Source organism: Adiantum capillus-veneris, chromosome 8, assembly GCF_014529385.1.
Source record: "Adiantum capillus-veneris isolate H3 chromosome 8, ASM1452938v2, whole genome shotgun sequence".
NCBI classification, from domain to species: domain Eukaryota; kingdom Viridiplantae; phylum Streptophyta; class Polypodiopsida; order Polypodiales; family Pteridaceae; genus Adiantum; species Adiantum capillus-veneris.
Window position 1 is genome coordinate 78,076,608 of NC_140938.1, and position 13,103 is coordinate 78,089,710.

At 42.9% G+C, this 13,103-nt stretch overlaps 1 protein-coding gene across 6 annotated transcripts in view; it reads left to right on the plus strand.

Annotated features, from left to right (window-relative positions):
- Window positions 1–4,589: 4,589 nt before the first annotated feature.
- The window catches only part of LOC147452411 (mRNA export factor GLE1-like), a 169,950-nt gene continuing 161,436 nt past the window's right edge, over window positions 4,590–13,103 (plus strand). For 2 of the 6 annotated variants that reach the window (XR_015188895.1, XM_086518119.1), the window contains exons 1-2: window positions 4,590–4,811; window positions 4,949–5,152. Coding sequence is in view for 5 of the 6 variants with exons in the window: in XM_086518119.1 (XP_086374245.1) it covers window positions 4,962–5,152 (191 nt within the window). In the remaining variant the exon portion in view is untranslated. The remainder of the gene's footprint in view (window positions 4,812–4,948; window positions 5,153–13,103) is intronic. The other 4 variants (XM_086518122.1, XM_086518120.1, XM_086518118.1 and 1 more) reach the window with 3 other exon arrangements.

The following is a 13,103-nucleotide window of genomic DNA, read 5'->3' on the forward strand; positions in this document are numbered from 1 at the left end:
CAATCTACTAAGGGGTACTGGACAATACAACTCAAAAATTAATGAGCTACCCAAAATATCACCTAAATTGAAGTATAAAATCAAAATATCTTAACTTAAACTTTACAATCCATAGTTATGCATACATATGGGATGCAAAACAAAATTTTCATTAAGATAGGGCCTTGTGGTTGAGCTTGTACAATGATAGATCATGGGAATGAGATGTCATTACAAGTCGAACCCTTCTCTTTTGTAGATCATACAAATTTTCTATTCACACAAAATGAATATAAACAAACATTTGCAGAGGAATAGGGTTTCTTTGTGTGACCCATAGGTACAATTCATTGCAGTGTGCACATCCACCTCCATCCTTCTTTTGATTGTTGGCGTTGATACATTGTCTAGTCTAGGCCATTGAAAACTATCCAAGCTTGCTAAGTTAATGGGAGACATATTATTGCACCCATTTTTTCTTGATGTGACATAATCATAGCTATAGAAGAATACCTTTTGTGAGGCAAGCTCTCAACGTAAACACTTTGCATATAACAACCTACCAAGGTTTTGCATGGATAGATTCAAAGCTGCCTGTGAGATTTTGCTGACTCCCACTCTATAAAGTTAGATGGAAAACTATATGAAAGAAAAACACACCAAATCATGTACACATTTAAAGCAACCTAAGAGGTTAAAGCATAAATGGTACAATTTAAAACATTTAAGCAGAAGTAGGACACGTGCAATTTGCAGGTTGAGAGAAGGATGTATCAAGCTTCAACTGAGAATCTATATATACAAGTTATACCTTTGCTAGACGCTTTCCATCGTCAATTTTCTTGAAATCCATGACTTTCCCCTTCCAATGATGCACCCAAGAATCCATATGTCTCCTTGACACCTTTAGTACATCTCTTAGGCTGTATTGTCAAGGTTTGCATGATTCATATGTAGTCAAAAGCAAGCCAAGAACTGCTATTATCTTGCACATTGCTACAACTTATCGACTCAATAACACTCTCATGTTGATGAGCACCCTGAGAAGCCATGAAAGGAATGCAGCACACCCTATTAAAAAAAATCAAAATTAGTTCATATACACGATTATTCTTAGTGTGGCATAATTGGCAATGCTAAGATGTATACAAAGAGAAACAATAGCACCACTACAAATCTTTACATGGAGGATAGAAACAAAAACCAATATAGTGAGCAAAGTTATGAGAACATTGGAAATAGCAATGAATCTCATTATTCTTACCAACATATATGTTGAAAGAAGCCTAATGATCTTACCAAACAATGCTCATGTGCAAAACAATGTTGATGTGAGTAAGGGAAGATCATTTTATATCTAGATGAGGAAGAAGGACCAAGGAAGGTGTTGAGGAAGATACTCTAGAAGCAAACAATGCTTTATATATATAGCTTTATGTAGAGGTATGAAGGTGAGATTGAGTGATCTATGGACAAGGGAGTTTGTGAGATCCCCTTTTAGGGAGGGAGGGGGGAGTCAGCAGCCTCTAGAGAGAGAGAGAGAGAGAGAGAGAGAGGGTTTTTACCCCAATTTGAAAAAAAAGGGTCAAATTTTTATACTCATTATATTAATAAATAAAATACCCCTCTACCTCTAAGCCTATAAGTTTGACCACTCACTTTTAGGACCTACCACATTCACCATTTTAGTCCACATGGAAGTCTTCCATTTGCTCATTCCTTAATCTCATTTTTAATCCTATGACAAATAAAGAGGCCCTCCTACACCCTATTCCCTTCCTAACGAAGTTCCAAAGTAGTCATGGGGACATGACCTAACCAAGAGTGCCAAAGAATACTTTCATCATCTATTAGAAATGCTTTGAACTAGGAGAGAACCATTAATGCAAATGTGACTCCTAGGTTGCAAACTAGAAGAGATCAAGGCATTGGCTATTGTGACATATGATGCAGATGAAGCTAAGAAGAATTCAATATAAGGAAAAGGTTGGACAACAATGATGAGCAAGTAGAAAATGATGTAGGCAAGGGTGTAGTGACACTAAGCATGATGCAAATGAATATGGCAAAGAAGACGAGGATGGGGAAAATGGTGATGATGACTACAAAGATATAGGTGCCTTGGGGGGGTTCACCCCCACATGCATTCAAAATAAGGGATTTTGTATTGGGAAAAATCATTTAAAAAATGAAAAATTAATGTAGGACCATTACAGACTCTTATTACGTGTGTCGCTTCTTTACAAGATCTCAAAGACTGTAAGTGTCCAATGCTAATCAAAAGATAATCTATACAAAGAAAATCTACTTAATTGTAGTAGGTTGGCCTCGATTATTAGTGTCACTTATTCACTATGTGACATGGCTCTTGGTGTTACTAATCGGCTTAGAGAGAAGTTTTGCGTGAGAAAACCATGTTACTAGTGACATATAAATCCTCTTCAAGAAATCTTAGTTGGTCTAAAAGAAAACATATGTCAAGGTAGGAGAAAATTGATCCCCCCTCTCTTTTTGATTGCTTTTGTTGGTCCTTGCCATTCCCCTCCCCCCACATCGATGCCTACCCATAGTCCCCTCCCCTACCTATTCCCTCTTTCGCCTCTCTGTCTGTGGCAAGTAGATTTGTTTCCCTCCTCCCCTCCCTTTGATGTTGTCTCCAAACATTAATTGCAGCTCCTCTTACTCCAAATAAAGACTCACATAAAACCCCCTCAACTGCCCCCTAGGAGTCCACCACTTGGCTTTCTCTTTTGCTTGAGGAGGAATGAGTCTTGAGATTGAGGTGAACCATCTCTAGGCCACGTTTGCCATTTCCAAGATTATTGGCACTCATCCTAGTAGAGGTCAAATTTGTGATATACTCTTGGCATGTAGAGGTGCAGTGATCTGTTCTAGGCACGCCTGCCAAATATGTGCATACTACTTATAATGGCAACTTTTTAATAAATTCACACATTAACAAGATCCCCCCCCCCCCCCCCCCCCCCCCCCCAAAAAAAAAAAAAAAAAAAAAAAAAAAAAAGTTGGGGGAGGGGGGGGGGGGGGGGAGAGAGAGAGAGAGAGAGAGAGAGAAGCGCACATGATGTGAGCTTTTTGGCTGCAACCTCCCACAACAAAAAAATTTGTCAAGGTAGCCTTTTTTATGAGCCACAACAACTCGATCCGAATAGTTCAATTAGGGGAAGAGGCTGTAGCTACCCAGGGGTCTTGGAAAGCATATCATGTTTTCATGTTGATCTACTAAGATTTTCTAGTAGCTAATTAGAGGGGGAAAGTTCTCAAGATAGTGATGCTTCATCAATAAACACCTTTAGAGAGAAGTCGATAAGTACTAGGTTGACTAGCTTAATGAGAAGCACCAAGGCTCAACCTGACCCATGATGACATGCAAGATCATGTGCTTAACACAATAAGAGTGAAACGTTGTGCCATAAGAACATAGAACACATGCTTATGCTTGCCCTCTCTCTACCTTCATGTTCTCTATTTGCTCGCTCTACTCCAAAAATGGTATGCTTCTGCTTCATCTGTTCATCATCCCATTGAGTGAGAAATTGTTTATAATGTACAAGTCCAAATTGTCTGCTCGTAAGGTTCTAGAACATTGAGACGCTTGACCAAACCCCTTCATTCTCTCATACAAAGTCTGGTAGGTTGTATCTATTTGACAATCACTCTTTGGTTACTATACATACAGAATCTCAACAAGAAACGTTCCAAGAGTGAAAATGTTATACTAAAAAAAGCACAAATCTTTTTGCTACCTTACTAGGTCCTTTTGCAATGTGTATTGTCATTAATGTGCTTCATCAAGCATGACAATAAAATACGTTGAGAGTTGGCTATCCACATGCACATCTATCATATGCTGATTATTATCTCAAGCCCTATGCAATCCTCAAACCTAATCTAATCCAACCTTTTCACTAAGCCTACAAACTGACTTCTTCAGCAAGCCTCTTGGCTACAAAAAATTCGGGCACTCTTCGAAGTTGTGTGTAGACAATTTCTCCTTTTGTTGTGTACCCTACCACTGCTAGATATTGTTGTGCCTGTGTTGTTTTCCTTGGCGATGAACCCCATATGTTGCCTGTGGATTTCCACAATGGCCAATCTCTCCTTTTATTATGTACCTTGCTTGTGCTACATACTGTGTAACATGAGTTGTTCTTCCTAGCATTGAACCCGTATGATGCTTCTTACGGATTGCCATAGTGATAGCGCTGTTAAGCTAATTTCAATAGACGATGTGCACGTAATTTATTTAGATGGCTTGTGAAAAGCTAATTTCAACAGATGCTGTGCATGTGATTTATTTAGGTGGCTTGTGAAAAGCCATGCGGACATAATTTAATTGAGCTTTGAAAAACACCGTATGATGAGGCTCAATACAGGGATGTGGACAACGTGGCCTCAAGCTTGACCAAACAAATACTCTTTTATGCAATCAAGGTAATGAACTACTTCAATACACAATGCAAGGTACACATCTTAAAAAAAGGCTTCATTAGGTGAATCTCCAGAGATACCCACTCATCGAAGACGAAAAAGAAAAGGTTGCCAACTATCATTAAATGTGGCAGGAGCCAATGAGACGAGCATGAGTACCTAGCAGGGATGAAAGTTTTGCGCGTAAGCATGGAGCATTGGCCATGTTTGAGAGGGCCACCCATGTGAGAGTTTTTATAAAAAATTTAAAGAGGCTCTGCTATTGACGACGAGATCAGATGGGCAGGGTGTAAAGATGGAAGTGAGCGCGAGAGTTCAAATCTCTGCGTGGTGCTTTTGCTACAGGAAGAAGTGATTTCACTGTGGCTTGACCTCTGTTATCGGTAAGAGAGAGAGGGATGCCCCGAGTCGAGTGAGACGCGCGCGCGCACACACACACATACACAAGTTACAACACTTTTTTCGCTCTTTATATTGTGGTTGAGCATCCTGCCTTGACAAATTGTGACAATGTATGCAGAGAGAAGTCGTAGATGTCTCCATCCCCAAGCCTAACCCTGACACCCGGAAGCTTGCATCATCGTTCACCAGAACACTTTAGTCCTACGCCAGACTGGTCTTTGCGTGATCTGAAGGAAGAGCTAGATGCACTCTCTTCGAAGTTTTATCAAACACCAACACAAGAACACACTCCCTCCTCACATTCAAAAGCTGCAGCATACAGGTATTTACTATTCTGCTTTCATCGACTAGTAACATAGGCAGCCCATCTCTTTTCTTGTTGCTCGTGCTGCCATATCTCTCCACATGCACATTCAGCTTGAGGAGCATTCATCTTTATGTTCTTCTTTTAAGTATATACCTAAGTATATATATGCTCTTGGCAGTTTCGACATTGGCAAGATGCTTGTTGCTTGCATTGTGTGCATGGGCATTCAATAAATCTCTAAAACCAACTTATTTATTTGCAATTTCACTATGTTTCTTGACTTAGAAGGCAGTTATCAAGAGAATAGGCAGAAAAACGACGACAAACTGTGTATGGAAGACTCGCACTGTTAGGATTTGAGAAGCACCTTAGAATTTCAATGGACACTCAGTTTCAAGCATCTCCAGTCCACATGGAATGGCAAAATTTTCCATTGCTCCAAATACAATGTTAGATTTTTTCTGCCATTCCAACAACTTCTGACATTTAGTCAATATTGAAACTTAAACCTTCCAAAATTAAGCCATCATAAAAATATACACATCACAAATAAAATCTCAACTATATTAATGATAAATATAACAAGGGAGAAGATATGCATGCATCAAATCATATAGATAATTACATGGAGCAATAAGTATCAAATTTTATGGACAGGCAAATTAGGAGGATGCCTTTCTGTTGACAATTTATGCTTTATCTTGAGTGTCCCTATGGATGTTTCAGAGTGGAGCAAAAGTGGGAAAGAAAGGGAGAGATGAGAGAGAGAGAGACAGAGACAGAAAGAGAGAGAAAATGCAAGTTCATGCTGCCCTATCTCATAACCAAGGTGCACCTCCTAAGGGGATGGCACCGCACATATACAATGTAGTGGAAAGGGGTGCCCATAGGATGCGTATATTCCTTCCAACATGTAGATCAGATAGCCATCCTAAAGACACCACAATGTAATGATAATAATGTAGGATAAATCTCCTATAATAGGGCTCCCAATAATCTGGGACAAGGACCTAACCTTTTTGGCCGGCCAAAGTGGCCTGGCTAGGACCCCCCTCCCCCCGAGTGGCCCCCTAGCAGCCTACAATGCAAAATTCAAATACATGGGTGGCCGGCCCGGCTTGCATGCTAATTGATGCAAGTATGCCCTAACCCTAAATGAAGGAGCAAAGTGGTGTGTCTCTAACACCCCTCTCAACACTTGATGTGAGGCTTGTTGTGAAGCAATAATCCGGGGCACTCAGGCTGCCAAGCACGAGCAGTGTAGGTGACTATTGAAAACTCCATCGCTGCTAAGTGTGCGTTTCCTCCAAGCAAGATGTCCCAAACTCCTAAATTGTGTTCTGTCATTGGTAGTTATAGGAGTGCCGAAAGGTGTGCAAATGTTTAATCCTGCCGAAGAAGATCCGTGGTCACTTATCTTAAGAAAAGACTCAAAGAGGAAGCAGCCATAATCCAATAAGGCCAAGCAACCGATCCACAAAAACTCTGGGAAGGTCAAATTGAAAAGTTTGCTTTGTAGAATGCGATCGTGTGCTCTAGCAGTCACTTATAGAGTGCATAAACCACCACCAGATGGTGTCTTGTTAGTAGGTAGAGTGCCATCGAAGTTGGGGGGGAGAGCTTGACTAAGTAGTCAGCTCGTAAACATCATCTATGTGAGATTGAGCAGTCTCTGCTATGGTCATACTTTGAGGAGAGGGATGGCGAGACCAAGGCATTCGTGTCGAAGTTGTCCAATAAGTAGTAAGAAGAGGGAAAGCTAGACTCAACAGTTTGCGCTCTCAAAATCCTTTGAGAAGAGGGGTTTCCAAGCCAGCACTTTTGAGCTGTCATGCTTATATCTCCTACCTCCAATCCTCCGCTATCTACCAAAGCACAATCCACACCGACAATGCCACGAGACCGCAAGTTAGAGTGATCCTCCTGTCGAGTTGGGAGAAGACATGCGCCCAGGTTGAGGGATGTGTATGCTCTAAGGTTATCGAGGGTGGATTAGAAGTGAAGAATAGAAATCGTACTACTAAGTAAGCAGTCACAACCTATATGATACCCTACATTTTGCAAGTAAACTCTGCAAGGAAGTCCAAAGCGAAGCTCCATTGTAGTCTGTAGATCAAGGTTGAATCAATGACCAAAGAGAGATCTAGGATCTTCTCTGTAATTCCAAGAGAATGCTCATCCAAGGCCATGTACATGTAAGCATGACCATCTCTCTAGTAAATTCACCCATTTGGTGAGTACCGACCGGTCAAACCACAAGTCGTACCCTCCCTAGAGTCGCAACTGTCTATGTCGAAAGGTTCCCGGTCATGCCCAATAGAGAAATGAGAAATGATTAACCGATTGCGAGGATACCGCAACTTGTAGCAGTCATTGATAGAATGCACGAGCCACCCTGAATGGTGTCATGTCCAGCAATGTTCAATTTGCTAATCTGCTCTTGGACCATATCGAAGTGTTACAGAAGTCAAAATAGGGTAGATCTTTGTGGTACAATAAATCTGGGAAAAATTCAGAGATCTCGGACCCTCAAGAGGCAAACAATATGACATTGACAATAGTATGGGGGGGCAAAAAACTGGCGGGAAAATAATGAGAAATTTGCCGCACATACGCTGGTATGTGACATCTGAAGAAGCTCGTCTTGTTAGAGTTCAGGCATCTCTTCGGATTCGTCCAGTTAATGCAGTAGCAGATTTCCTCGACTGAGATCTAGATCCACATCTAGATCTAGCCAAGAGGAGATACACCAAATCTATGCTCTCAGAGCATGTTGGAGGTGATGTCCATGTGGAGATCGTGTCAGTGGTCTCGTGTGCAAGAGCAGTTGTCAATGTTAGTAGCAGTCGCAGTTGTGTGCACCTCAAGTCCATCCATTGGGCATGGCAGTTCTATGCCGGACCAACCTCGGTCACTTGTATGGGCAGATTGTTATTAGCATGGAGAGCTTATGTAGCCTTGGGAGGTTTGGAGAAGATGTGTTCCTAGGTTCAGTTTCAGGAACCTCGAACAAAGTTGTGGCCTTTTGACACTCTAGTGGCTTTAGCTATGCTCTATGGGGTTTAGATTTGGGGCCCCTTAGTGGACCAGGGCAGATCTGGTAGCATTGATGGATGGAGATGTATGGAGAGTGTAGCGGAGATAATGTGTCGTGCCCTCTATAGTGGGTGCTCCTCAGTGCAATGTGCATGATATCTCACTCCACGATGAAAACACAGAAGACAAAGAACAACACAACAAGAACAACAGAGCAACAACAATACGACTCCGTAGATCATGAACCACACGAACATCGACAAACTCAAAGAAATCGATACAGACTCTGTGCATGGCAGCACACTCAGCTCTAGCCCAAATCTCATAGGTACAGTGGGGGTGTCGAGGCTCAACTGTGCAGGGATGGTGCAGACGTGCTGTGTACAACTCTAGATGAGAGAATCTAGATGACCGACCACACAAAAGTAGATCATGATGCGTCGTCACGACTGGAACCAACCACTCATATGTATCTCCTTAGAGCCACCAATAGCTGACATCTATCCCAATCCAGATAAGCCTATCTCCTCTTTGAGGTGGTGGTGATCTGGCCACGGTGTCCACTGGACCACCATCCGTAACAGTTGCCATGTGTCACTGCCCAAGCAAGAGTCCGCCCAATGTGAACTCAAGCCCAATTGCAACTAACTGCTTGTCCCATGCAAGTGACACTGTAGCCCTGCTAGGTTGCCCGCCACAAGACCACTCACCGTCTCGGTGAGATAGAACAGTGAAACACCAGAAAAAACGCAGTACACTCTGACTGAAGAAGGTGATGTTTGGAGAAAATTTGGAGTTCCTTGGAAGAAGTACCAATGAAGCAATGTCGATATTTGCAAGATATGCTGAAGAAGTAATGACCCCGGCACAATGAGGTAAGCTGACCAGAAAGTAGAACCATTGGGAAACTGACCGTACAGGTCCATTTCTGCAACAATTTTCTGCCTTCTATTCAACAAAGTGGTGGGCTGTGGTTTCGCCTTTGTGCAATTCGTGCCCATCAATGATTCTCGCACAATTCATTCTTGGGCTTCTTCTCATGGGCATCTCAGTGCCTTATTACTTCACTCTAGAGGGGAAGGGGCAGGTAGGGGTGAGGGGAGAGGGCCGAGAGGGGTTTAGAGAGGGGCTAGGGGAGGGGGTGGGTAGGGCGAGGGGGTTAGGCTAGATAGGGGCGAGGGGGGGAAAGGGGTGGGTAGGGGCAAGGAGAGAGGGGGTGGGTAAGGGCGAGGGTAAGGGAGAGGTGGAGTGTTAGGTGCAGCAGAATGATTGTTTGCGCTTTGCTCAAGATGAGTGCTCCAAACTGTGCTCAAGGTTCCTTTTGTTCTTATGGAAGGTAGAGCCTTCCGTTCTTAATGAGAGAATGCTATGATCACAAACAAAGTGAATGGACACTCTGCGTGCAAGTGTATGAGACTGAGAGATAGAGAGAGAAGAGAGATACGACACCAGAGACGACGTAAAACCCTCCTCCGAAGGCCCCACTCTCGTCGGCGAGAGTGGTCTACTTATTGATTGCACAAAGTGGTACAATGCGTATGCAATGGACTGATGCAACTTTGGGACTATGCCGACGACGACGACGGGGGTGACGACGACGACTTTAGGGCTGAAATCTGTGGTCTTCTATCTGCTGAATTTCAGGGCTGTTTCAGTGGCTGAAAATGACTGTTTTGGCTGCGTTTCGAGGACTGAAAATGGCTACCTTCTGCAACCAACTAGGGCTGAATCTGCTGCTGTGTTTAACTGCTGAAAACGCTGCCTCTTTTGCTGCGGAATGGGCTGAAAACCAAAACGCTGGCAGATCTGAAAAACGCTAGGTAGCTGGGAAGTTCTGGTGATGGCAACAATGGAAAACGCTAGGGGGATCTGGTACTACTGATGGCGATGCCAAACTGGAAACGCTAGGGCTAAATGTTGATGGCGATCAATCAAGGCTGAAAACACTAGGACTCTGTGTTGGTGGCGACACATGCCATGCTGATACGCCGGCTCTTGGGGGGGTACTGTTGAGGTTGTCCAATCCAAAAACGCTAGGCTATGGGGGAGCTTGGCGCTTGAGGGTTCTTGACGAGAAGAAAGCCTGTTGAGCATATGCTCTTGCTACCTCTTCTGCTAGAAAGTGCTAACTTGGGTTTGCTTATATATTAACTTAGCAAAATTGCCCTACCTACTTTTGTTAGGAAGTCACTTAAAAATAATAAGCGAAAAATGTCAAAAATAGGGAAAATAGGTTAAATGCACTGGAAAATTCCCCTGACTGAATCTGATGGATTCTGAAGGGAATACTGATGATCATGCTGTGTGTAACCAGAGGATATGCATCTATGCGAAGTGACTGGGCATGCACGGTCTACGAATAGACTCAAAAACTGCCAGATCACTTCTAATCTAGACTGACTGGACTGACTGAACCCTGATCATGCTGTAGCTTGTCCACGGACACATAGGGTTGGATGTGTCACGTGACATCCCCTCCTTTTCAAAGTGAGGTACTGGTACCGAACTGTATGGCGTCGAAGGAGATCGCCAATAGCATCCGGAATCCTCGAAGGGACTCTTTGCCGGCCCACTCTGATGTGTGGGTCGTGCGGTACTTGAACTTCATAAAGGTCTGCAACGCTTGCTTCTTTGGGCTGCGCTGAAAGCGACAAAGTCTTTAGTGGCTCCTTCCTTGCTTCAACTTCGTCGAGAGACCTGCTTCTTTCGTCTTCAAGAATCTCCATGGCTAAAAATTCCTGAAACCATTTCCAACACAAAACCATGAACATACCCATTCCATGTAAAGTGAGTGGAAAAAATCTTGTCTTTTCTAAAGACTGTGTATGCAATGTAGATGAACATAGAGACGGAGTGACAGCCCGTTCATCAAACACATGCAAACAATGAGATCGAATCTTTCTCTTATGGTCTAGAGCAATCAACTGTGGCAATTCACAATGGAAATGCCCATGCTTGGTGCTCACACTTTCATGTGCTCGTTCAGAAACTGTGTCATGCCAAGGAAGAGACGTGGAATGTGACTTCCTTACGTGCTTATTTTTCAACTTTTCATGAAAAATCCGTATACATTCGTGCTCATCCATGAGAGAAACGTGCTCAACATACAATATGTCATGCTTAGGAAAAGGGATCACATAACGATGTTGACTAAAATACAAGAAACGATCACGAATGAAACATTCGAACAATGCGTGCGTATCAATCATGCGAACACATAATACTTCCTGTGAGGGTTCTTTGGACCTAGGCTCGAGAGCCAAGATCGATCCTTCGTGATTGATCGAATATGCAACGAGATTAGCTTCGCTAGAAAAAGCATCTACTAACACATCATCCTTGTGAACAATCACATCTTCTTCATGCAACTCATCATGCTTGTGAGAAATCACATCTTGATTTTGCAATTCATCATGCTTATCATTGTCATTCAAATCATCATGCTGATCATTGTCAATCAAATCATCATGCTTTTCACAATCATGTAAATCCTGTGTGTCATGCTTTGGAGAAAAAGAGACTGAGAGAGTCTCCTCCTGAATCCTTTCAATCTTGTCCTGCATATTAGCAATGAGGGATGGAGAATGAGCAATGTCCTCTCCATGAATGACAATAGGAGAATCACTTTTGGCATTGGGAGTTAAAGTGTTAGCCTCAAAATCAATGAGAGCGTTAGTATCCCGAAACCATCGAATGCCCAAAATCATATCACATCCTGAGAGAGGAGAAACAACAAATCTTCTAGTGAAGGCAGTTTGTTGAATTGCAAACAACACATCAAGGCACTCCTCCGTGATGAGAGCGTCCATACCGGGACGAAAGCCAGAGACCTCGATAGGAGATCTCGGACTAACTTCGAGGCGGACTCTCTCAACAAGAGAGGAACTAATCACATCATGCATACTACCTGGGTCAAACAATATGACAAAACGGTGCCCCGACGTACGACCATACCATTTAATGAGAGAATCATCAATGGGAGGGTCATGAGAAACTTGGGGCACACTCGTGTTATCATTAACTGCATTGACAGAGGAAGTGGGTTCTGTGGATTCTTTAGGTTCATTCGATTCAAGCTTAGGACATGTTCTTTTTATGTGACCCTTAATGTGACAATGAAAACAACGACCTTCCTTAGAATTAGTGCTTTGCTCTTCCGACGTGATGTATCCTCCTACAATTCCTTGTGCTACCTTTTCATCTGGAGTCAGCTTAGGTTTAGCAATTGTGTTAGCCTTATTGTAAGGTGCAACGGAATGAATGTTGTATTTTCTCAAGATTAGTGATCTTTATTTGCTCAAGGTTCCTATTAGTTCTTAGGGAAAGAGAGCTTTCCGTCTTTAGGGAGAATGCTATGATCACGAACAAAGTGAGTGGATATTGTGCGTGCAAGTGAATGAGACTGAGAGAAGGAGAAAGAAGAGATACGACACCCGAGAGGTTGTAAAACCCTCCTCCGAAGGCCCCACTCTCGTCGGCGAGAGTGGTCTACTTTGATTGCACAAAGGTGTACAATGCGAATGCAATGGATAGATGCAAGTTGGACTACGCCGATGACGACGACAGTGATGACGACGACGACTCGATGGCTGAAATCTGTAGTCTTCTATCTGCTGTTTTTCTGGACTGTTTCGGTGGCTGAAAATGACTGTTTTGGCTGCGTTTTTATGGCTGAAAATGGGGGATCATCTGCAACCAATATGGGGTTGATCTGCTCCTTTGCTAACGGCTGAAAACCTGCGTTTTCCAATGCTGATTTTGCTGATAAAAAACGTTGGGTTTGCTGATCCAAAAACGCTGAGCTTTTGCAGATCTGCTGCTAGTCAAACGCTACAAAATGCTGAATTTGCAGATGATGCTAGCGTTAGTGAATTTGCTGCTTCTGGCTGAAACTGTGAGTCAAACGCTGATGTTGCTGATGTCAAAAAAC